The 25,176-nt window shown below is 47.9% G+C and overlaps 1 protein-coding gene across 1 annotated transcript in view; it reads right to left on the reverse strand.

Annotated features, from left to right (window-relative positions):
• Positions 1 to 25,176, reverse strand: part of PUDP (pseudouridine 5'-phosphatase) — a 69,593-nt gene that overhangs the window by 11,104 nt on the left and 33,313 nt on the right. The window contains exon 3 of the mRNA XM_065901229.1: positions 7,617 to 7,846. Coding sequence (XP_065757301.1) covers positions 7,617 to 7,846 — 230 coding nt within the window. The remainder of the gene's footprint in view (positions 1 to 7,616; positions 7,847 to 25,176) is intronic.

Here is a 25,176-nt window from a genome sequence, read left to right on the forward strand (position 1 = left end):
AAGTCCCCAAGCTTGTGGTCATTTGTCAGGGCAGAGGTGGAAAGGAACGTGGGCAACTGGTCCAATGTTAAGCACCGAGATTCACATTTAAAATTCACAAAATTCACCTGGCTAACTGTGGGGAGAATAACACAGTATACAACCGGCACACCCTCTGATTGTGCTGGGAGGCCTTCGGCTAATAAAACAAACCATGCTCTAATCTGCTGATGGTCCACAGAAAGGACCCTGGCAAGAACTCCCAACCCAGTGGCCAGTCTTCTTTACTTGTGCAGAATTCACATCCCCGTTCCTTGTGCATTCACCTGGGGACCGATGCTGCTGTGTTTTAGAAAACAGGGAGGGATTCCATCTTCATCCAGTTTACACCCAAGACTCTTAGAATTAGGAGAGCTTTGAAGAACTGGTCCAAGACCCCCAGCATCCCTCAAAGAGATCTGGATCCTCTTGCCAGCATTTAGGACAAGCTGTTGCCAAGTCTGGACTTAAACAAGGGGGAACCAGTCATCCCCACTGGCCTGGGATTAGGTGGGTCCCTGGAACACGGAGATCCAGAGCTAGCACTGCACAGGATCTGGCCGATGGCGAGGACTCAGTCACCCTAGTTTAAACAAACAAAGTGCCGGGGATGTAGCCACTGGGGACGCCCTCTAAAAAAAACGGAAGATCACCCTTGAATCTGTCAGATGCCGTCCGTGGAAATTACTGGGGACTATTAACTCAGTATTTGTTTAAGCTAGCATACGAGTAATCCAGTGTTTCTGAGGTATCTTGTTCATTGTCGCTGCCTAAGAAGCCTTTGCAGACAGACTTTTTTTTACCCCAATACAGCAACCCCCCTTCCCCGCTGATGACAGGCTAGTAACACAGAAGGGGAAGCTACGACGGAGTCCCGGGGTCACCAGAGAGGGAGGAAGCGGCCGGGCAAAGGGGCGCTGTCAGGAGCCAGGCAGAGAGACACAGAATCAGAGCTAATGACACGAGCACACACGCGGTTTATAGCTTTACAAAGGCAAAGCTGGGAACGGAGGAAGACGTTCTTCTTAGCCCTGGCAGTTGAGTCATTGCTCCCCGACCCTAGCAGAACTCTGTGTGTCTATGAAGGTTACCTGTGGGCACGACTATTTAATTTTTCACAAATCCAAGATACAACTCATCCTTCTCAGTGTCTGGAGCCCTGTCAAATTTTCATTCTGTGATGGTGGCTTAAAATAGATGGGTTATATGTACATGCTGTTACGAGGGCCTAATGAGAACCATCATTCTTTCGGACTGCCAATATGTGAAGACTGCACAACCACACGTACAAACACACAAAGAACAGAGAAAACACGTGGTGCAACACAGGGATCACAGCTCCTGGTGCGGTCTGGGGTGGGGGGCGGGGGGGTCCCTGGGGCTGGCATGGGACCAGCTGGCTCAGGTGGGAGCCAGGCCAAGGGCTCCTGGAAAGCAGGACTCCCTGAGGCCCCGTGGGAGATGAAACTGCTTGGGTGAAGGCAGGACTTGAGGTCATTCAGAAATGCAGAGGCCAGGCAGCTCGGCAAGCGGAGGCCTTACCGCTGGCCAACCAGAGGCTGAATATTCACAGGAAGAAGCAAGAAAGTGACGATGGGGAGTTGGGGAAAAAAACAGGGACCGCTCGGTGGTGAAGGGGGCCCAGAACATGCCACGGGAGCTCAAGGATTATTCTGAGCTGAAGACATGGGAGAATCAACAGCTGCAGGGCGAGGCTTTTTCTAAATTCTCCTTATCTTCCTAAAAGCAGAGCCTCCCTAAAGAATTCAACTGCCATAAATCCCCTCCCCAGGAGTTTTACAACCCGGGAAGGCTGACTTTTATGGCTGAAGAGAAGTCTGCACAGGTCAGAGCCTGGATAAGAAATTGTGTAAACAGACATGTCATGCAACTACCACGTCTCGCACCTGTTCTCCTAAGAGCCCATTCATGTTTCCTAAAAGTCGTCTCTTCTACCAGAAGCGCCGCTCTGTCTCTCCCCAACCCCTATTAAGATGGTATATAAGCCCCAGGTGCTCACTGCCTCCTTGAGTCGTATTTTTCTGGGAACTGCCTCATGCTTACACAAATAGAAATCTGTATTTTCTCTTGTTAATGTCTTCTGTCCGTTTAATTTACAGGCCCCCAACCACAAAACCTAAGAGGGTACAGAAAACGTTTTTTCCCCCCTCGACAATGGAATTTCAGAAAGCAAGCAACCTAGTCCACAGAAAGTCAGTAGGGATACCAAGCAAAGGCAGGCTGGATGAAAGAAAAGAAGTGTAATGGGAGGAGTTATGAAAGGAATAGTTGAGATTTTTTTTTTTTTTTAATGAAATAAGGGAGGGCCTGGTACATCAGGTTGCAAGAGACGTGAAATAATACCAAGACCAGTGACCAGAGGCCTCCGTATTTTCCTCAGTGGTTCTGGGTGACAGGAGAAGACGGGCGTGAGGCCTGGGCGGCAATGGCCAGGGATGTGCAGTCTCCCTGAGGCCCCGAAGGTGGCTGACTATGGCCCGGTGACTCTCCACACCGCCAGGAGAAACTCAAGCACCACTATGCCCCTAACGGGGTGTTCAGAAGTGAGACACTGACTAAAGAGTATGCAATCCCCCAAAGACAGAAGCGCAGCTCATCTCACCTGGCCGCCAAGTTTTAACTTTCTTTTCTTTTTTTTTTTTAATTTTATGTATTTATTTATTTATTTGTTTATTTGGCTGCTTTGGGTCTTCGTTGCTGCATGCAGGCTTTCTCTAGTTGTGGCGAGCGGGGGCTACTCTTCGTTGTGGTGTGTGGCCTTTTCAGTGCAGTGGCTTCTCTTGTTGCGGAGCACGGGCTCTAGGCACGCGGGCTTCAGCAGCTGTGGCTCGGGGGCTCAGCAGTTGTGGCTCGCGGGCTCTAGAGCGCAGGCTGAGTAGTTGTGGAGCATGGGCTTAGCTGCTCCGCAGCATATGGGATCTTCCCGGACCAGGGCTCGGACCTGTGTCCCCTGCACTGGCAGGCGGATTCTTAGCCACTGCGCCACCAGGGAAGTCCTATTAACTTTCAATCTGCCAGAAGCAATGCACCCACTTGATTCCCATTATTCTGGGAGGTGAAGTAGCTCTTCCAGCAGTAACACCTGACAGCCTACACCTGTCTGCAGACTTTGGCCATACAGACAATACACAATAAAAAGAGATACAGAGAATGATTTTTAAATTAACGTGTTTCTTTGTCAAGAGATTATGTAAAATATATTAATTGCCATTTCACATATTGAAAAGTCAACTCAGGTGATGACTTCTGTAATTGAAGAAATGGTCTGAGTGTTATATGATGAAGACATTGTACAGTTAATCAGAACTCAAGTTAAAATACATTTGCCATTTTTTAACTCTCTAGGTATATAAAGGCTTAATGTGCGAGACTTTCTTCAAAACAACACAAAAAAGTAATTCAAAAGAAAACTCTGGGGACTTCCCTGGTGGTCCAGTGAGTACGACTCCGCGTTCCCAATGCAGGGGGTTCCGGGTTCGATCCCTGGTCGGGGGAACTAGATCCTGCATGCGTGCCACAACTAAGAGTTCACAAGCTGCAACTAAGAAGTCTGTGTGCCGCAACTAAGAGTCCGCACGCCACACCTTAGAGATCCCACGTGCTGCAACTAAGACCCGGGGCAGCCAAAATAAATAAATAAAATGACCGTGATTCTTTAAAAAAAGAAATAATTGTTCATTAAAAAAAATCCTGAAATTCAGCTGTGAACTTTAACAAGAAAAATATGTATCCAAAGTAGTGATTGCCATGCTTTTAAAAACTGATTTCAGGTTTTACTTGTAATGTAGTAGTAAATATCAACACAAGCAATCCTGTGTAAATGATGGCATTTTTATTTTGCAACAAAGACGTGCATTTTTGCGGTGAGGCACTGAAGTGGCAGAGCACACACACCCAGGGGGGCTGGGGTGACTCCCGACTTGTTCCCTCAACCTGCCCCGGACTCTGAGCACCGTCGCTCCTGTCTGCAAGCCTCCAGAAGCCCAGGTGCTGTGAAAGCTGGGGCAATGATAACCTCTGCCCTGCGGGGCCCCTGGGATTCAGTGGGGGCTCCCGTATGCCAGGTCCCCCCTTGGCATACAACAAGTATTCAGTGAGTACGCCTGAGCATGAAGATGGGTTAAAGTGACTTTTGAAGATGGCACCGTATTTTTGCATATCTTAAGCACAAAAGAATGATACATAAATAACTTAGGACATTTGCAATGAACACGTGCTGAATGCCAGCTCTGTTAGGCATTTTCTCCTAGTAAAACGGTGACTAACGTGACAACATAAATTCCCCCTTTTATGCTACTTGTGCTTTACTACAGTCCTATTAGTACTACTGTACCAGATTAATTTGGTGACACGCACAGAATCGTAATTCCCGACGGCAACCGTGACTCTCTCTAGGGACTTGATAACTGCATGAAATGCCCTTCAACTCCGAGGCTCGTCACCCCTACGTGCTGGCGCCTGCACTGCGTCAAAGAGGAAGCGGCAGGACACGACCTAAGAGCAGTCTCATGCTTCCATGAGCCTCTCTGCAACTGCTTCCTGAATCTGGAAGACAAATGCAAGTACAAAACGGGCGGTGGGCCTCCACAACCAGGAGCCGATCAACACTGTCCTTTCCTCCTACAACAGGCACATCTGAGGAAAACCCAAACACCTTAACTGTATCTGCCTAGGAAGCAGGACAAGACAGGTTTCATTTCTGCAAGACAAACAGCTGCGTCAATAAGTGTGGGTGACTAACAAGGGTAACTGGTGGAGAGCGCTTCTAGGAGCGAGACTACTCCTCAGATACGCACGTGCTTATTTTCCTTTGATGTGCCTAGAACACTGTCACCGTGGGCAACAGGGATGTCCGAGCTCTGCCTCGGCGCCTCGGCGTCTCACCAAGGGGAACTCCCGCCCGTATAGACTGGAGCCGCACAGTCGTGCCCTCCTCTCCCGCAGCTGCTTTGCAACTGGCCTCATGCAAAGCCGGCGTGTGGTCTCCCCATAAACTTGGTTCGCACACACACTTGAAAACCTGGCAACGCCATGTTTCCATGAATAGGGTGCCCGGCAAAGGAAGGACTGCCTGGAGTAGAAAGAAAGGCAGCACCCTCCTCCCTGAACAGCCAAACGAAGGAGGACACGACGGGTCAGCATCTCATCTTCTCAGCTGCGAAGACGGCTACAAGCAGGCGCTCCTAACTCTGAGCTGCTCTGGAACCAGTCTGCTCAGGGTGGCACCTCACTCTACCTGCACCACACAAAGAAGATGGCCCTTCTAGGAGGAGGGTTTTATCACCTGAAGGGATGGGAAATTCTTTAAGAAGTTCTTAGGGAAGGAGAACGCATTTGTATGGAATCTGTCGTAGGATGGCAAACACGTGGACACAAAGATGTTCTGATGTAAGAAGCAGAACCACACTGCAGGCAGGACCCGTCCCACCAGCCCTGAGGCCTCATCTTTGACTCTGTGGCTTAGTGGCTGGGCCATCACAGGCTCCACCCTGGTCATGCAACTGCTGAGTTGAATCCGTCCGCGTACTTGTACTGCGAGGAACGCACTGCCGCCATTGCTCAATGACATGCAATGATTCTTCTGGCTGTCGCGTAATAAAAAATATATATATTTGGCCTTTGCCCCTGGTTTCCAGTACAGAGCTCCTAAAACCCTTGGCATTTCCTGGGCAATCAGAACATTTTTCATGATTTGTAATAATCTCCTTTCAAGCACATGTCAGCTTATGCTAATGAGTGACAGTCCTGGGCCCCAGATGCCTTCGGGATGGGGGCTGGTGGACAGAAAGACCAGGCAGGATTACAGCGCTGCAGCTTGCACCCCACCCCAACCTGCAGGCCCGGCGATGCAATCAACAAAGGCCCATGGTTTAACCAGCAGTGCCAGGTACTGGAGCCTCCACAGAAAGCCCTAAGGTTCTTGGAGCTTCTGAACACAAGGGGGTGCTGGGAGGGAGGCGTGCCCAGAGAGGGCATGGAAGCGCCAGCACCCTGGCACCCAGACCTTAGGCTAAGCAGCTCCTCCACCGGCTGCCCCTGAGCTGTACCCCTAAACTAGACCAGTGAACGCAAGCCGCGTGTTCCCAAGTGCGCTGAGTCATTCTAGCGAATTATAACAACCGGGAAGGGGGCTGTGTGGGAACCCACGTCTGTGGCCGGATGGGAGAAGCACGAGGGGCCTGGGTACCTCGTCGGAGGCTGGCATCCGCAGCAGGGGCAGTCTCGGGGGCTGAGCCCCCAACCCGGGGGTCGGCGCTGACTCCAGGTCCTTAGCGTCAGAAGTGCGCTGAATCGTGGGACGCCCAGCAGGCGTCTGAGAATCAGAGGAAGCCCGAGGGGTTACACAGTTCGACGGCCCTTACAGGTTCAGTGTAGTCAGTTAGGCCCCGGGCCCAAAAAACACATCACTCCACAATGTTTGCCACTGTCAGCTGCATCGGGAGGCAGGCTTCTGAGTAACCTTCCCTGCGCTCGTGGTTAGTGTGGCAAAGGCCGCGTTAGTGACAGGCAGACGGTGAGAAGATCTCTCACGGAAAGGCTCTTCCCTGCACCCGTGCCCCACGAAGCACGGCACCCTCGGATGCAGGGACCAGGCAGGAGCACCGTCACCCCGAGGGACGCCCCGCCTGCTGTGGACACACGTGGGTCACCAGCAGCAACCGCTCTCGAGAAGCCCCAGGTGTTCTGGAATCTGCCTCTGCAGGTGGCTGAGGCTTCTTCCCCCTCCTCCGTCTCACCAGCCCCCATGAGCCGCGCAGAGACTCAGCAGAAGCGAACAAGCCCTGTCGCACACTCTCAGCACTCTTCCTGGGCTCAGACACCACCTCCCCAGCTCCAGCACGGACCGGCATAAGGAAGCAGCCCACAGAGGCAGGACAGAGCTCCGCCTGCGGCCCCCTGGCAGGGGAGAAACCGAGAAGCGTTTGGGGGGAGGGGTGGTGAGCGTTGCCGACTTACGTCTGAATCGCTGAACTGCAGGGAACGTGTGTGTCCAAGGCTGCTCGTTACAAATAAGGACACCGCCGCCATGCATCACCGAAGGCCCACCTTCCCTGCAAAGTGCCCGTCAGGTGTGTCCAAGGCTGCTCGTTACAAATAAGGACACCGCCGCCATGCATCACCGAAGGCCCACCTTCCCTGCAAAGTGCCCGTCAGGTGTGTCCAAGGCTGCTCGTTACAAATAAGGACACCGCTGCCATGCATCACCGAAGGCCCACCTTCCCTGCAAAGTGCCCGTCAGGTGTGTCCAAGGCTGCTCGTTACAAATAAGGACACCGCCGCCATGCATCACCGAAGGCCCACCTTCCCTGCAAAGTGCCCGTCAGGCAGTGCTCTGCGAAGCCTAGGCTTTCTTACATTCGGGCACCCCAGACAATTCTGGCCGGGACTCACTGGCCAGGTGACGTGGGGTGGCTGCACTCAGCCACAAAACGAAGGGATCTCCCCACGCACCTTCCACCCGGTGACCCCACTGCCCTCTCCTTGAGTCCTCGGGAGTGCCGCGCAGCAGCTGTCCACGTGGACACAGAGACCCTGCGCCTGCGCACGGCGTAACCTGCACGCCCGCTGCCGCTTACCTGCTCCACGGGAGCGGCGGGAGAAAACCTGCGGGCGCACGCCAGGAAGATGTCTGGCTCCGGCTTCCCACTCCTCACTTCGGGGTCATCGCCGAGGACGACGTGATGGAACAAGCTGAAGAAGCTCTCGTGTCTGCTGGTCTTCATCTGGAAGGATGCGGTCCCTGAGCTGGTGGCCACGGCACAGGGCACGCCGTGCTTCCGCAGGTGGTGGATCAGCTTCTCCACACCTGGGGGCGGGGCGGGGGGGCGGGGCGTCAGTGATGATGGGGAGCAGAGGTACCGGGCGCAGGCCTCCAGGGACACTGCGCCAGCTCTGCCGCCCTGGCTCTGCTGCCTCTGCCCAGACATCGTGTGAGCTCACACTGTCCTGACAGGGGTCGTCAGCACTGGGGCATCCCCACGCAACAGAAACGTCAGAGAGCGATTCAGGGCTCAGCACTAGCACCTCCCAAAGTAACAGAGGTGACGGTACCGGGATGCTGCTGCTGTGTTCGTCAATCCTATCAGAGCCAACCCAGGGAAGGGCCTCTGCACTGAGTACACAGGGCTCCGTTTTGTTTTGTTTTAAAGCAATGAATACCCAAGGACTATGCTTTTGGTGTTTTCTGAGGAAACTCTGTATTGTACAGAAAGCAATTCAGCATTCCTCACACTGCTGGACCCTGAACCGGCCCCCATCAGAGGCTGAAGGGAAAGGTCGCTGCTGAAGCAAAGCTGCAGGACCACCTACCAAGGGGTCAGACAGTGAAAAGGCTCTGCTTAATGCAGTGAACGATAACAACAACACGCCACGTGAAAGACACGCCTCCACGTTCCTACCAACGGTGGTGGTGAAGTCCAGGAAACACGTAGGTTAATGTATTATCCTTGGAGCCAATTAAGAGGCCGCCAGTTATAAGAAATGTGACAAAAATGACAGTACTTTCCACCTTCAACACACCCGATTACAACAACAGTAATGTCTAAATCCACACAAAGGTTTATCTAAAATAGTATCTTAAATAATCAGATAATCACGGCTGTTTCAGTCAGTACGTAAGGCGATATCCCTAGTTTCTCAATTGCTACAGAAAAGATTGACACGTTTTTCGATACCTGAACCCATTCAGAAAGGCAACAGATACTGTGATCCTTCAGAGAAACAGTCCTATGAGCTGCTCAGAGGAAAATGTGGCCCTCAACTCCACGCCAAGACAACTAAATCAGCAAAATCTAGCACTTGGATGGATGTAAAAGTCAGTGTCCGACATCCAATCAAAATTACCATGCTTGCAAAGGAGGAAATACAACCCATAACCAGGAGAAAAAGGCAATCAATAGAAATGAACAGAAATATGGAAGAGATGACGGATATCAGCAGATACTGACCTCACATAACAGCTTGGTAAATATAATTACGCCCAAGTCAGGGACTGTCAGAATGGAAAAACAAACAAAAATAAAAGTGAGACCCAAATACACGCTGTCTGCAAGAATCTTACTTTAAAGATAAATACTCAGATAGGTTAAAACTAAAAGGATTGAAGGACCTCCCTGGCGGTCCAGTGGTTAAGATTTCACCCTCCAGTGCAGGGGGTTCGGGTTGGATCCCTGATTGGGGAGCTAAGATCCCACATGCCTCGTGGCCAAAAAACCAAAACATAAAACAGAAGCAATATTGTAACAAATTCAATAAAGACTTTAAAAATGGTCCACATTAAAAAAATCTTAACAAAAAAAAGGATTGAAAACTATGTATTATGTCACTACCCATCAAGAGTCAGTGTAGCTGTACTAACAAAAGACAAGTGGACTTTAGAACAACGAATGACGGTTAACAGGGATAACTAGGGATGTTTTGTAATGACAAATAGGTCAATTCATCAAGAAGATATAGCAATTCTAAATGTGTATGCACCAAATAACAGACCTTCAAAATACGTAAAGCAAAAACTCAAAGCACAGAAAGGAGAAAGATGTTTGAAATTCCTCTCTCAGTAATTGACAAAACAAGTAGACAGAAGATAAGTATGGTACTGCTGACTTCAAAAACACTATCAAGCAACTTAACCAAATGGACATTTATATAACACTTCACCCAACAACAGCAGAATACATATTATTTTCAAGTGCATATAAAACATTCAAAAGACAGAATACACTATGAGCCAAAGAACAAGTCTCAAAAATTTTTAAGTAACTGAAATCATACAAAGTAATTTCCCTGACCATAGGAGAATTAAAAGAGGAATGGTATTTGAAAAATCAAAAACTGGAAGAAAGAAAAGAAGATCTACAATCTAAGATTTTATCTTAAGAAAGTAAAGAGAAAAGAAAAAAATAATAAACTCAAAACAGAAAAGAGAACATAGAAAACTGATTAAACCAAAACCTAGTCCTTTAAAAAGATCAATTTAATTGGTGGGCTCTTAGCTAGACTCATCAAGGGAAAAAAAAAATCCAAGTTTATCACAGTGAAAGAGGGACAGCACTACAGGTCCTTAAAATCATTAAAAAGGATACACAAAATATGACAAGCAACTTCACGTCAATAAATTTGCTAACTTAGATAAAATGGACACATTCTTTGAAAGCTAGAAAGCTCACTCAAGAAGACGCTAATAACCTAACTAGCCCTAGGTCTATTAAAGAAATTGAATCTGTAGTCAAGAACCTTCCCAAATCTAGGACTGGATGGCCTCACTGGTGAATTTAGCAAGCATCTCAGAAAGAAAGAAGAAATAAAGAAACCGCAAGAAATTGGAGGGAACGCTCGCTTCCCAACTCATTTTATGAGGCCAGCACTTTCCTGATACCAAAGCTGGACAAAAGTCACACAAGAAAGCTACAGACCTGTATGACTTCTGAACACATATGCTTAATTTCACACTGAAAGGAATTTCCAACCAGTGTGAAAGTATTCTACGTGAAGGGTTTCTATGGGGTGTGAATCTATCATGTGAAAACATGAAAAAACCACAGCATTCAAGATTGTTTGCAACAAGCACTGATTAACAGCATGGAGAATTACACTTACCGGTTAAATTTCAGTAAAGAAACCCTTTACTTAACGGATGAATTAAGATGGATGAAAGAATGCCTATAAACAAACAGACATCCAATAATCACCTCTGTCTGGATACGGTGATTAAAGTTGAGTATCAACGTGATTTGAATTTGAAACAAAATATTCAAATTGTATCACACAATAGTAAACCAACATATTAAAAAATAATGGAGCATATTTAAACAGATGCTTTCTCTAAAACCTACTGGAAAAAGAAAACTTTGCTGGAAAAGTTCTCTGGTGCTACTGATTTTAGAAATTTAAATATAGTTTATCTCATTTTAGCTTATCCTTCTAACATTTCTAGTTCTGTGAACATTTCATAATGTACCTAATGTAACAGCACAGTACTATACATAAATAAGTACACACCAATAAGCCTAGATTGGAGTGAGTACTCAACATTTTTTTTTTTTTTTTCAGTACGCGGGCCTCTCAGTGTTGTGGCCTTTCCTGTTGCAGAGCACAGGCTCCGGACGCACAGGCTCAGCAGCCATGGCTCACAGGCCCAGCCACTCCGCGGCATGCGGGATCTTCCCGGACCGGGGCACGAACCCGTGTCCCCTGCATCGGCAGGTGGACTCTCAACCACTGTGTGTGGCTCAGTTTTGTCCACTGTCACACAGCAATGATTAATGTTCCCGGTGGTGCAGTTGTGAAGGAATGCCTGTAAAGGGGCCTGCACGTAAAAGCACACACAGGAAGGTAAGGCCCCAACAGATGTTAGCCATGGTCACCACCATTACATCAAACTTCAGGTTACAGTCAGTAATGAATCACTCGAACGTCCTGATACATTATTGCCTGACTCCTTCAGAAATTCTGTATCATTCATTCATTCATTCATTCATTTATTAAGTGAACAAAAAATTTTTGTTTTTAAATCAGGGAAATAATCTTTTAAAAAATTAGGCCTATTCTGTTTGGGTTTGAAAAACACACACACACACACACACACACACACACACACAAACCTGAAACACTTTTGTATCCTTTAAATACTGTACACCAACTTTTTCTTACTCAGTCACTCTGAGAAGTAAAAGACTGAAAATGTGAAAGGAGTTCTGTCCTGTGGAGAAGCTGGTTCATTAGGTACATAAATGAAATCCACTCAACAGCTTGTAGCCTTGGTGTGCTTAAGTCAGTTTCAGGGCAGGGCAGGAAGATAGACAGCTCTTGCTACAAAGAAGCCACACTCACAGGATTGACCTACAGGGGAAGAAATAAGGAATGTGGAGCATCAGGGATCCTGATAGAAGAATGTTTCCATTTGACTTCACCCTAGAGACCTAAGATTGGTGAGAAAGGACACAGAGGCTGCCACAAAAATGGATTTGAAAAACGAAAAATGCAGAAAAGATAGCGGACATGAGTTCTTTCAGGTGGTGCCGTGGAATTCAAGCGTTGAGTGGGTATATCCATGAAACCTCTAACTAGCTCAGGCATCATTTGTAACACTTCACCCTGAACCCAGCGAGGGTTCACTCCCAGGGGGGAGTGAACAGGACTCAGGGGCAGATGATACCACATAGCAACAGACACACTGTGTGTTTCAGGAAACACAGAGCAGCTGCTGCATCTAGACCTCTGCAGGGACGCACAGGAAGGTGAGGGTCATGTCACGGCGTCAGCCCGGGGGCTCAGCTGATGATGCAAGCGCCCAGTCACGTGGCAGGGGAACAGACACCCACACTGTCCTGGCACGGGTGCACTGTGCAGGGCTCTGCTCAGCCCAGACCTCCACATGTGCGTTCCTCAGACAAGGCTCGGCCCCTCCTCACCCCGACTCACATGTGTAAGGGCGTAGGCAGACCACCTCTCCTAGATGCTGACTGTGCCCCTGCCTGAAAGGTGAGCAGCCCAACACCACAGTGTTACAGGTCACAGGGATGCCACCAAGGGCGGTGGGTCAAACGGTGGCCCCCCAAAGATATGTCCGAGTCCTAAGCCCTGGTGCTTCTGAACATGAACTTATTTGGGACAAGGGTCTCTGCAGATGTGATGAAGGACCTCCAGAAAGAGATCATCATGGATTTACGGTGAGCCCTAAATCCAAAGACTGGTGTCTTAACTCTGTTCCTGCTGTTATAATAAAACACCACAGGCTGGATGCTTTATAAACAACAGAAATTGATTTCTCACAGTTCTGTGGGCTGGAATTTAGATCAAGGCTCTAGCAGATTCAGCGTCCACTGAGGGGGCCCTCTTCCTGGTTCACAGACGACTGTGTACACCCTGTGTCCCCACATGGTGCAAAGGGTGAGGGAGCTCTCTGGGGTCTCTTTCATAAGGGCACTAACCCCATTCATTGTGCTCCACCCTCATGATCTAATCACCTCTCAAAGGGGCCACCTCCTGATACAATCACACTGGGGCAGGGGGGGCAGAGTTAGGGCTTCATATATTATGAACTTGGGGGTGAGGGGGGATGACAAACGTTCAGGTCATGGCAACTGGTGTCCTTATAAGAGGAGAGACACAGACACAGAGGAGAAGCCACGTGAAGATGGAGGCAGAGATGGGAGGGAGGCGGCCAAAAGCCCAGGGATGCCTGGAGCCCCCAGAAGCGGCAGGAAGGATCTTCCCATGGAGTCTCCGGAAAGAGTGCAGCCTGCCCACACCCTGATCTCAGACTTGTGGCCTCCAGAACTGTGAGAGCATAAACCTCTGTTGTTCTAGGCCACCAAGTTTGCAGTCATTTGTTACAGCAGCCACAGAAACTGTGCCCCCAAGGACCCAAGGTAGCAGCACTGGTGGTGGAAACTAGAAGCTGGGGCCTTGATTCTGAGAAGACGACATAATTCATGACTATAAACATGAACGTGTGCTGGCAATGTTTCAGCAGTTGTTAGCAATCAAGGGCAGAGCTCAAGAAAAAAAAAGGAAACACACACACACACACACACACACACACACGGGAAGAGAAGCCTAGCAGCTGTTCTCGGCATCAGTGGGAAGAGGCTCCAGGAACCTCCAGCTGCCACCTCAGACCCAGAGACCAGGTCACTCCGCTGGGATCAACAGCCAGGAGGTGCGAGGGTGCTGGGAGCTACAGGAGCAGGTTCTCAGAGGGGGGATCTTGACACCTCTCCCTCCTTACAGGAGACCTTTAGCAATGCCCGGATTTTAATGTCACTGTGGATTCCTAAGGAGCGCTTTGGAAAGGCATGATCACAGGGCATGAGTTCACATTCCAGGGCAGATAGGGGAGACAAGGTCCGGCTGACTCACCCTGAGGGTCGCCCTTTCCAGGGTGGACTCTAATTAGGATTCTTACCTAAGTATGGGAGGATGGTGGGGACAACCAGACATTCCACCCTCCTTCCCAGGGCAGGATTTGGAGAACAGGCCCATCAAAGGCAATGACAACTCAAGTGAAGGGTCGCCTTCCAAGACGAGCAAGGCCCAGGAGCCTGAAATTTCCATCCGCCCCATAACACACTAAGAGGGACCTGACACGATGCCTTCCCAGTCTACCACTGTATTTAGGGCAGTGGTTCCCCAGCAGAGACAATTTTGACCCCCGCCCCCCGGGGCATCTGGCCAAGTCCAGAGACACTGTTTGGTTGTCACAACTGGGGGAGGGGGGGCTCCTGGCTCTGGTGGGTGGAGACCAGGGATGCCGGTCATCATAGGCAGTGCCATATGCAATGTTCTCAGTCAGGGCAGTGTAGGAATGGCCTAGAAGTCCAGGGGTCAGATTCCTCACTCTTCAGTTTACTTCTCCAAATCTGCATCCTCACCTATAAAATGTGAGTAAGAACAATCCTGCCTACCTCACAGAACGAGTCTAAAAACTGCAGATGACATAAAGATATAGGAAGCATGTTCAGCTTTCAACTCCTACACAAACAGGAGATGATGGAAAGAAAGGTGGGTGCCTTCTAAGCAATGCACATCAAAAATGGATTGATTTCCTTCACCTGATGCGTCCAATAGAGACGAAAGCAGCGGAGTGCATTACTGCGGCTATCAAACTAATCTGAAAGTGATCAGCCCAATTTTGTGGGGACCAGGACAGTCAACTGAGATAATTTTCCACTGTCAACTATTTTTTCCTTGCTGCCATTCTGCAGAAGTTTCAACACTGTGGCCAGAGTTTCTGTGCATGTTGTTTTTTCTGGGCATTATCTCAAATATAAAATTCTTTCTTTTAAATTAATTTATTTATTTTGGCTGTGTTGGGTCTTTGTTGCTGTGTGTGGGCTTCCTCTACTTGTGTCGAGCAGGGGGCTACTCTTTGCTGTGGTGCGTGGGCCTCTCATTGTAGTGGCTTCTCTTGTTGCGGACGGAGCATGGGCTCTAGGCGTGCGGGCTTCAGTAGTCGTGGCTCACGGGTTCAGTAGTTGTGGCTTGCAGGCTCTAGAGCCCAGGCTCAGCAGTTGTGGCGCATGTTGCTTCGCGACATGTGGGATCTTCCCGGACCAGGGCTTAAACCCGTGGCCCCTGCATCGGCAGGCAGCTTCTTAACCACTGTGCCAACAGGGAAGTCCTCAAATATAAAATTCTCGGTGTTATCGCCTATGTCCTCGGGAATGGTCTGTAAGAAAACAGAAAGTCTTTCCCTGTGTTCCTGTCTAGGCTGCTGCAGACATGCCGAAGGCACCAGCGCCTGGAAGGCCGCAGCAAGCCCCTAGTGAGGGTCCCCTCCTTTCCATGGGTATCTCTCAGAGGAGGACTCTGTGGTGAGGTGCTGGAGCCCCACTCAACATGCCATGACACTGGGACTAAGGTCCCACTGAGTGTGTGCTCAGGGGGGCATGGAAGCAAGGCCCTTCCCCTAGTGGCTGTGTGACTCGGTTTGGGGGAGAGGAGACAGGCACAGCTGTGACATTTACGGAAAAATCCTTTGTACAGCATGCAATTACCACCATTTTCTACCTCGCCTGTCCAGGAACTTTAACAAAATACAACTTCGTAATCTGTGAACGGCACGGCTTCTGGTAGTTAAAAACAGAAACAATTTTTTTTTTTCTTTTTTTTGCGATAGGCGGGCCTCTCTCACTGTTGCAGCCTCTCCCGTTGCTGAGCACAGGCTCCGGACGCACAGGCTCAGCGACCATGGCTCACGGGCCCAGCCGCTCCGCGGCACGTGGGATCTTCCCGGACCGGGGCACGAACCCGTGTCCCCTGCATCGGCAGGCGGCCTCTCAACCACTGCGCCACCAGGGAAGCCCGGAATTTGTTTTATTGTGGTAAAATATCGTGAAGTTTGCCATCTTGCGCATTTTTAAGTGCACAGCCAGTGGCATTCAGGAGCTTCACCTTGTTATGCAGGGGTCACCACCAGCCATCTGGAGAACTCTCTCACCTCCCCAGACAGAAACTCTGTCCCCAGTGAACACTGCTTCTCCCCCGCCCCGCCGCGGTAACCTTCACACCACCTTCTGTCTCTGTGACTCTGACCACTGCAGCTGACTCCTGTCAGTGAAATAACACAGTATTTGTCTCTTCTGTCTGGCTTCTTTCCCTGAGCACAATGTCCTTAAGGTTCACCCGTGTTGTAGCCTGTGTCAGAATTTCCTCCCTTCTTAAGGCTGAATAATATTCCACTGTAGGAATATAAGACATATTATTTATCCAGTCATCCATCAGTGAATACTTGGGTAGCTTCAAGTTTTTGGCTATTATGAGTAATTGCTTTCCATTCTCTAAAAAATACAATATTTTTTATTTCTTGAAAAGCAAGCCACAGCTGAAATATGTTGTCTGTTGTGCACCGCATCCCCGAAATAATGCTGGGAGCAGATCTTCCAAGATTGAAAATAAACAGACTAATATACAGCTGACCACTGAACAAGAGGGGTTTGAACTGCGCGGGTCCACGTACAGGTGGACGTGTTTCAACAGTAAACACTACAGCGCTACACGGGCCGTGGTGGGTTGACTCGGCAGGTGAGGAGGAAGTGCAGACACGGAGGGCCGACTATAAATTACAGGTGTTGTCCCAGGTTCAAGTGTACCCGTACTGTCTGTGCACACACTGCGTCCCCACTGCTGGGTGGGTCGTCTACGGGAAAGCTGTGGGATGCGGGGCAAGCCAGGCGGTCCCCTGGAACCTGGCCGTGTTCACTGGGACGACAGGTCACTCCTCACCCCACACAGGTGCCACCCACCCCGAGTCCGCACCTGTGCAGTCAGCACCTGCTCCTCAGACACCCAGAGCCTGTCCAAGCGGCTGGAAGCCACTCTCCTCAGCTGCCGACACCCGTGACTAAACCATCATGGCCATCTCTCTACCCATTTTCTCTCCACTGAATTGAGAGGTCTTTCAGTAAGGACTTCTTTTATCCATGATCTCTTCCTCCCAAGTATTTAAAAATCCACAGGGGAACCGCCACGCATTTAAAAACAAACTGCAGCTCGTTCATTTGAGAAAAACCTTTACGCCCACAGTTAAGTAATAGCTAGAATTGCAGGAAGACAAGACATATATCTTGTGGCTTAGTCTAGGATGTCTCTGTTATAATTTAGTAGCAATTCAGGCACCTGGCAGTCTTTGAATGCCAGAACATTTAAACCAGGAAAAAGGAGTAACGTCCATGTACATCATCAAATAAGTCAGTACTCTACAGGACAAGGGGAATCAGAATTGTAAAGGTCTGTTACTGGCATTACTGACCAGCAAATGATTTTGAAGGAGCGTGGCATCATGACTGTGGTTTGTTACCACATCCATACTCAATATTCTCCTTTCACTGCTGTTGTGATTGATTTCATGATGAGAAAAGCTAGGCGTAACCTGAGACTCACACCTTCTCTCTGTATGTGCTGTCTGCTGGATTCTTTTTATGTTTGCAATTCTACAGCTTCGGTGCTTAAGTAATAATGACTCTTGAAACTTCAGTTCCAGTCCTGGTTTGTCAGGTGGATGTTAATTTTTGCCAGTACCACGTCACACTGTCACCTCACATGGGACTGGGGTCCACTGAGACCTTCTGACTCCACCTTAGGTCAAGCCCTCAGAGTCCGGTCCTCCTCCCAGCTAACTCTCCCCTGCTGTCGTCATCATGTGCCATAAACCCAGAGGAATTCCCCCCCACCCCGCATAGGTTTCCCTCTGGCACATCATCTCTTCAAAACTCCCACTGGTTCTAGAAGCAGCAGACAGCTTAGCTCAAGACTAAAGACCTAGTCGAGCCGAAGTCCTTGCCTATTTCTCAGGCACATCAGTAAAAGGTTCAGCTTTGAGCCGCCTCTATCTCACATGCTCTCCGCAGTTTCCCCAAAGTTCAAGCCCCCGTCCCCAGCACAAAGCTGCCACTGCTCTGAGAATATTCTGCTTCATTCTCCTCCACTGCCCTTCCACCACTCTTTCTGAATTTCTTTTTGATGTAGAACTATACGTTACTGTAGATTTCCGCTTAAACGGATATGCACGTATCCGAAGCTGACAATACACACCTTTCTTCAATGTGCCCATGAGCAGCCACCCAGCCCCAGATGCCCTTAAGGACTGAGTAAAGGAAGAGGGAAATTACAGGATGACCCTAAGGAAATGAGTGCCTTCTTGCCAGGACGGCGGACCGTGTGTTCAGAGAGTGGGGCGGCAGGAGCCGATAATGTCTGCTAATAGCCATGGGGGACTAAGGGCATACGACACACGCAGAGTAAAGTAGAAGAGAGAAGCAAAAGGCGGGCGGTGCGGGGGTGGAGACACATAATTACCCAGGCCAAAGCAGGCTGGCAAGGAAGAAACGGGCTTGGGTAGAAGTGGGACTGGGGCCCACACCACGGAGAGCGGTGTCCACTTCGCGGCCGGGCTGTGGTCATCAGGGGCGCTCCGGGAGAAGAGCACAGGTACCTGCTGTGCCCTGGCAAGGCCCACTCTCCTGCCCAGGGAGTCCCCACGTGTGCCGCTCTCCAGCTTATGTCGGGGGGCCGCACTCCACGGCAGACACGGCCGAGTTCCTGGTTTTCCGAGGTGACCTGGGCTGCAGAGCACAGGGAGGCTCCGCTGATGGGAGAGCGGGGACCGGCCGTCCCCAAGCCGCAGAGGCCTGGGCACCACAGCCTCGGCTGCCCAGGGGGCCGGGGATCAGCGTGCACTTCCGCTCTTCTGCTGGGTGACCTCCAGAGTAGGAGGGGAGAGAAAAACCCGAGGGAGCGTGGTGCGGCGGGGGGGGGGGGGGGGGGGGGGGGGGGGGCTGGCACCTCGGAGGGGCCTGTGTGACGGGCAGCGCGTGGGCCATCGCTCCTGGGCTCGGCCTTGTCCCCCTCCTGTCCACTGGCCCAGATGCCACGTCCTGGGCTCTTCTGTGGGAAATCCCCCCATCCCAGCCCGTGAAAACGAGCAGGAAAAGTAGAAAGCCAGGCCAACAGGAGAACCTTCCAGGGGGTTTCACACCAGAAGAGGCACCGACTTTATGACTGGCCTTCTACACCAGTTACTCTCGCTGAATTATGCCAAAATACATCATTTCATCCATCTCAAAGAATCCATGACTGAAGAAATGTGCTTCAAAACACAACGGAGGTACCAGCATCCTTCATGGGGACCCTGTTAAAAAGGTTTCCTTACGTCCCACGGCAAAAGTTTTTCTTACGTTAGGCCACATACATTTCAATACTTCTTATCAAAAAGTTGTGCCACGATTCAGATGTCTCTTCCCAGAAAATAATTAGATCTTTCTCTGACCTTCACCCTATATTTCATCAGTAAGGCATGCGGTATATGCCTACAGAACATACTGGTCAAAAGTATCTCCCTCCTAGATCATTCATGACCCACTTCAAGGAGAGGCATCCACAGCATTCCGTCATTAGGCTGCTGATAGGAAGGTAATCAAGTCACTTGTGCCTGGCCTTCAAGCCCCATGGGCCAGCCCTACCCTCCAAGTGGCTGGACCCAGGCAAGGACACAGCCGCGTCACTATCAGGGGCTAATTACCTGGTGCCTGGCCCAAGGAGGGCACACCTCCTTGATCATAATCAGGGCCTGCTTCCCCTGGTAACTGGCCCAGGCAGACATGCCTGGATCATAATCAGGGCCTGCTACCCCTGGCAAACTGCCATGCCTTCCTTGCTAAGTACCTGCTGGGGCCACAGCTCTCACCCTGAACTGAGAGTTTCTTTCTCAAAATGAAGGATATTGAATTCATAATAGACCGTCCCTACAGACAGCCTTCTTTTCTAATGAGCTCAAGATGCCTTCCACAACCTAAAATGCCCCACCAGAAAATACCTTCAGAAAGAAAAGAAATGAAAGTCAAGGGTTATGCTATCATCCACAGCTGCGTGATGGTAACAAAGCGGTAAGTGAACAAGATGAAAACCTAGACCTAGAAAGAGGGCAGCGGTGACTTTTTCTAGTTATAGTCACCACACCCTGGTCTCCCCAGGAGGTCACTTTCCGGTGGAATTCAGGTTTGGCTCAGATAAAAGAGGGGATGGGAGGAATGCAGTAGGGGTGGAAACTAGGGGGCAAAGCACGTCTTTTTGGGTAGACAACTTGATCTCTGTCCTTACTGTTTTTGTGACTAACATGTTACAGAACAGAAGCTCTAAGGAAAGGTGCTTCCTTAGGTTTCCACACGGCCCTTCCTTCGGCTCCACAGTCCATCCTGCCTTTTTCCTCCTGTTCTTCTTCCCCTTTGGGGTGCGTATAATTACCAAATACTGCTTGTCGTCCTAACCCACTCAGAACGTCCAGTGGCACCTTCTGACCTCCGTCCCTGGTCTAACCCAGCACCCCAGCACGATTTTACATGTCTCCTGTCTGGTGCGTTCTTGGGCTTTTCTTTATACTCTTGTCATCTTCTCACGCTTAGCTCACCTCCCAGTTATGTGTGTGCGAACGACCTCATGTTTTCAAGGAGACACTTTAGAACCACTGGTAAGTCCTCACTCTCAGCTGTGAGGCTAGTAAAAGTTTAAGTATACACAAAAATTCTTAGGCTAAAAAGCCAGATTCATAACCTTGATCAATCAGTAAATAAAGAGGTCCTCTACCCCTCTTGTCTAGAAGAGGCGAAGGAGTAGCACAGAAAGAAGAGTCATCACAATGAATGGGGTTAGTGAGTTCTGTAGGACTAAACTGTCTTTGAAGAACCAGTTCCTGCCTCACTTCTATGGTGGAGGTGTCTGGATTCAGTTCTCTTCTGTTGCTACCTACGATTAGCACCTTACGTAACTCATACCTAGTCACTGGGAGAGACAAATGAGGACACTACAATGACTGGATCACCAAGCAGATTTCATAATATAGACTTGTTGGCAATCCAGCCAAACAACCAGACTAGCTGAATGAGACATAATATTTTCTTGGAATTGTAGTATAACATATCTCAAGTAAATCTTAGAATATAGGACAAAAATTCTAGAAGGAAAACCACTTGAAAGGCTTGGGTGGATGAGGAAGAAAAAGGATATTTACATTTCTAAAACATCACAGGCACTTTGTATGTTAAACCATGAAAGAGACTCCAGGTCAAATATGAACTGTACAGACAAATCCTTAGCTGGGTTAACCAAGAAAAAAAGAAAACAGGACTCATAACTACCATCAGAAATGAAAGATGGGACATTAAAACCAATGCCACAAAAATAAAAAGGATTAAAGGAGAATAATATGAAAAATTGTATGCAAATACTGGATAACCTAGAAGAAATAAAGATATACAACCTATCAAGATCAAAGTAAAAAGAAAGAGAAAGTCTGTTCAAACCTCTAACTATTAAGGAGATTAATTCAGTAATGAGAAACCCCCCAACAAAGGAAAGAGGACCAAATGGATTCACTGGAGAATTCTACCAAATTTTAAAGAATTAATACCAATACTCCTCAAACTCTTCTCCACAATTAAAGCTCATTCTATGAGGTCAGCATTACCTTAGTACCAAAGCCAAACAAAGAAACTATAAGAAATTGATACAAATATACTCAGCAAAATACTAGCAAACTTATTTAAATAGCACATTAAAAGGATTATACATGATGACCAAGGGGGAACACAAGGATGGTTCAACATACGAAAATCAATGTGACGAACCATATTAACAAAATGAAGGACAAAAACCACATGATCATCTCAAGTGATGCAGAGGACATTTGACAAAACTCAGCACCCTTTCATGATATAAACACTTAAACTAAGAATAAAAGAAAACTACCTCAACATAATAAAGGCCATATATGAAAAGCCCACAGCAACATCATTACTCGATGTGAAAAGGCTGAAAGCTTTTCCTCTGGGATCAGGAACATGAAAAACATGCTTTCTCTTGTCACTTTTATTCAACACAGCACTGCAAGTCCTAGCCAGAGGAAATCAGGCAAGAAATCAAAGGCATCCACATTGGAAAGGAAGAAGTGAAGTTATCTATTCACACATGACATGCTCTTATACGGAGAAAAGATTCCACACACATACACAAAACTGTTAGAACTAATAAACAAATTCAGCAACATTGCAGGATACAAAAATCAACATGCAAAAATCAGTTGCATTTCTATACACTAACAATGAACAACCTGAAAAGAAAATTTAAACGCTTCCATTTACAATAGCATCAAAGAGAAATAAAAGTTAACCAAGAAGGTGAAAGACTTGTACACTGAAACAACAAAACACTGCTGGAAGAAACAAATAAGAAAGACACAAATAAAGAAGACACACATAAATGGAAAGACATCCCATGTTCATGGACTGGAAGACTTGATACTGTTATAATGTCCATACTTCCCAAAGTGATCTACAGATTCAGAGCCATCCATATCAAAACTCCAAAAGCAATTTTTGTAGAAATACATAAATCCATCCTAACATTTATATGGACTCTCAATGGAACCTGAAGCGCCATAACAATCTTGGAAAACAAGAACAAAGTTGGACAATCTCACACTACCTGATTTCACAACACATTACAAAGGTACAGTAAACAAAACAGTGTGGTGCTAGCACAAACACAGACATATAGACCAATGGGATAGAATAGAGAGCCCAGAAAGAACTCCTCACACATATGGCCAAATGAGCTTCAACAAGACTACCAAGACCACTCAAAAATGGGGAAAGGACGGTCTCTTCAACAATCTTGTGTTGGGGAAAGCGGATATCCACGTGCAAGGAACAAAGCTGAACTCTTACTTTATAGCATACACAAAAATTAACTCAAAATGGATTAAAAACCTAAAGGTAAGAGCTAAAACTATAAAATTCCTGAAAGAAAACATGGGGAAAAAGCATTATGACACAGGATTTTTTTTTTTTTGCAGTATGCAGGCCTCTCACTGCTGTGGCCTCTCCTGTAGCAGAGCACAGGCTCCGGACGTGCATGCTCAGTGGCCATGGCTCACGGGCCCAGCCGCTCCGCGGCATGTGGGATCCTCCCGGACCCGGGCACAAACGTGCGTTCCCTGGATCGGGAGGCGGACTCTCAACCACTGCGCCACCAGGGAAGCCCGACACAGGATTTTTTAAATATCTTCAATATGACACTAAAGGCACAGGCAAGAGCTGACACAGCCAAGTGGGAGTACATCAACCTTAAAAAGTTCTGTGTATCAAAGGACACAGTCAACAGAGTGAAAAGGCAACCTATGAAATGGGAGAAAATATTTGCAAATCATGTATCTGATAAGTGGTTTATATCCAGAATTTATGAAGAATTCCTAGAACTCAACAAGAAAAAAACAAATAACCCTATTAAAAAATGGGCAAAGGGGGCTTCCCCGGTGGCGCAGTTGGTTGGGAGTCCGCCTGCCGATGCAGGGGACGCGGGTTCGTGCCCCGGTCCGGGAGGATCCCACATGCCACGGAGCGGCTGGGCCCGTGAGCCATGGCCGCTGAGCCTGCGCATCCGGAGCCTGTGCTCCACAGCGGGAGAGGCCACAACAGTGAGAGGCTCGCGTACCACAAAAAAAAAAAAAAAAAAAAAAATGGGCAAAGGACTTGAATAGACATTTCTCCAAAGAAGACATACAAACGGCTAACAACATATGGAACAATGCTCCGCGTCATTAATCATTAAAGAAAGCCAAAATCAAGAGAGAATCACTACACACACATTAGGACAGCTACTATCAAAAAGACAAAAAATGACAAGTGTTGGTGAAAATGTGGAGAAACTGGAACCCTTGTGGGCCGTTGGAGAAAGAATAAAATGGTACAGCCAGTATAGAAGATAGTTATGGTGGAGCTTCAAAAGACTAAAAACAGAATTACCTTATAATCCAATAATCGCACTTCTGCGACCATACCCAAAAGAAATGAAAGCAAGGTCTTGAAGAAATATTTGTATATACATGCTCACAGCAGTGGTTTTCACAACAGCCAAGAGGTGGAAGCAACAGAGTTATCTATAGACAGATGAAGAGATAAACAAAATGTGGTCCTTACAGTGGAATATGATTCAGTCTTCAAAGGGAGAAAATCACATGGTACAACATGGATGAACCTTGAGGACATTATGCTAAATTTAAAAAGCTAGTCACAAAAGGACAAATACTGTATGAGGCACCTAGAGCAGTTCAAATTCACAGAGACAGAAAGAAGAAGGGTGGGTGCCGGGGGCCGGAGAGAGGGAGGAATGGGAGTTAGGGTTTAATGGGGACAGAGTTTCAGCTTTGCAATGTAAAAAGTTTGAGATGGAGTGGTGATGGTTACACAACAACTTCAACATTCTTAACACTACCGAACTGTACACTAAACATGGATAAGATGGTAAATTTTAAGCTGTTTCTTGCGACATACGGATGTGTTTCCATCACTAAAGTTTGTCAGGATTACTGGGTGTGCAAACAGCCCAGAGGCAGCTGATGAAGGGAGTGTGAATCGCGGTGCTTGTACCCGTGCGTGAGGAGTGTGTGTGTGTAATCCAAGAACAGTCCACATGGTTTCTATGTGACACAGGCAGCGGTATTAGCAGGGCCCTTTGACAGAAAGTTCTCTGGTTCCAGGGAATACTCAATCTGCCCCTCTGGATACGTGTACAAATACAGATAACAACACATGTTTCAAAAATGATGATGACTCATATGAATACAATTCTGAATCCAAAATTACTGCTAAACTGTAAACTTTTTCTCCCTTAGCACCAGGAATTCTAAAGACTGAGTTGTCACCTTTTCTCCTAGAAACATCTTAAAATAATACTTCATTTTTAAGTACTTTTTGTCCCTGTAATCTAGAACATTCTTGACCTTCTCACTTGTATTAAGAACCAGTGGGCAATTCCGTTGTGATCAACCTTCAGTTAACACGCCCCAAGGGAGAAAAATCATCTTCCCTTTCAAAGGAAAACAAGTAAAGAGAGCGATAAAGGCCACACAAACAGACATGTCAGAACAGAATTATGCCTTTAACTTAAAAAAAAAAAATTAAACTTCTTTGGGGAGATTTAGGTGCTTGCTTACCATCAACATGTTAAAGTTTGCATAGCTGCTGAAACCTTAGTCGGTGTTATCTGATTGTGAAAAGAAAAAGCCTTCTGTCAGGGATGTAATCTTTACATAATACCCATACAAACACAATGCAAATGTTTTTGGACCTCAGGAGTCAGTGAAAG

This window comes from Phocoena phocoena, chromosome X (genome assembly GCF_963924675.1).
Source record: "Phocoena phocoena chromosome X, mPhoPho1.1, whole genome shotgun sequence".
Classification (NCBI taxonomy): Eukaryota; Metazoa; Chordata; class Mammalia; order Artiodactyla; family Phocoenidae; genus Phocoena; species Phocoena phocoena.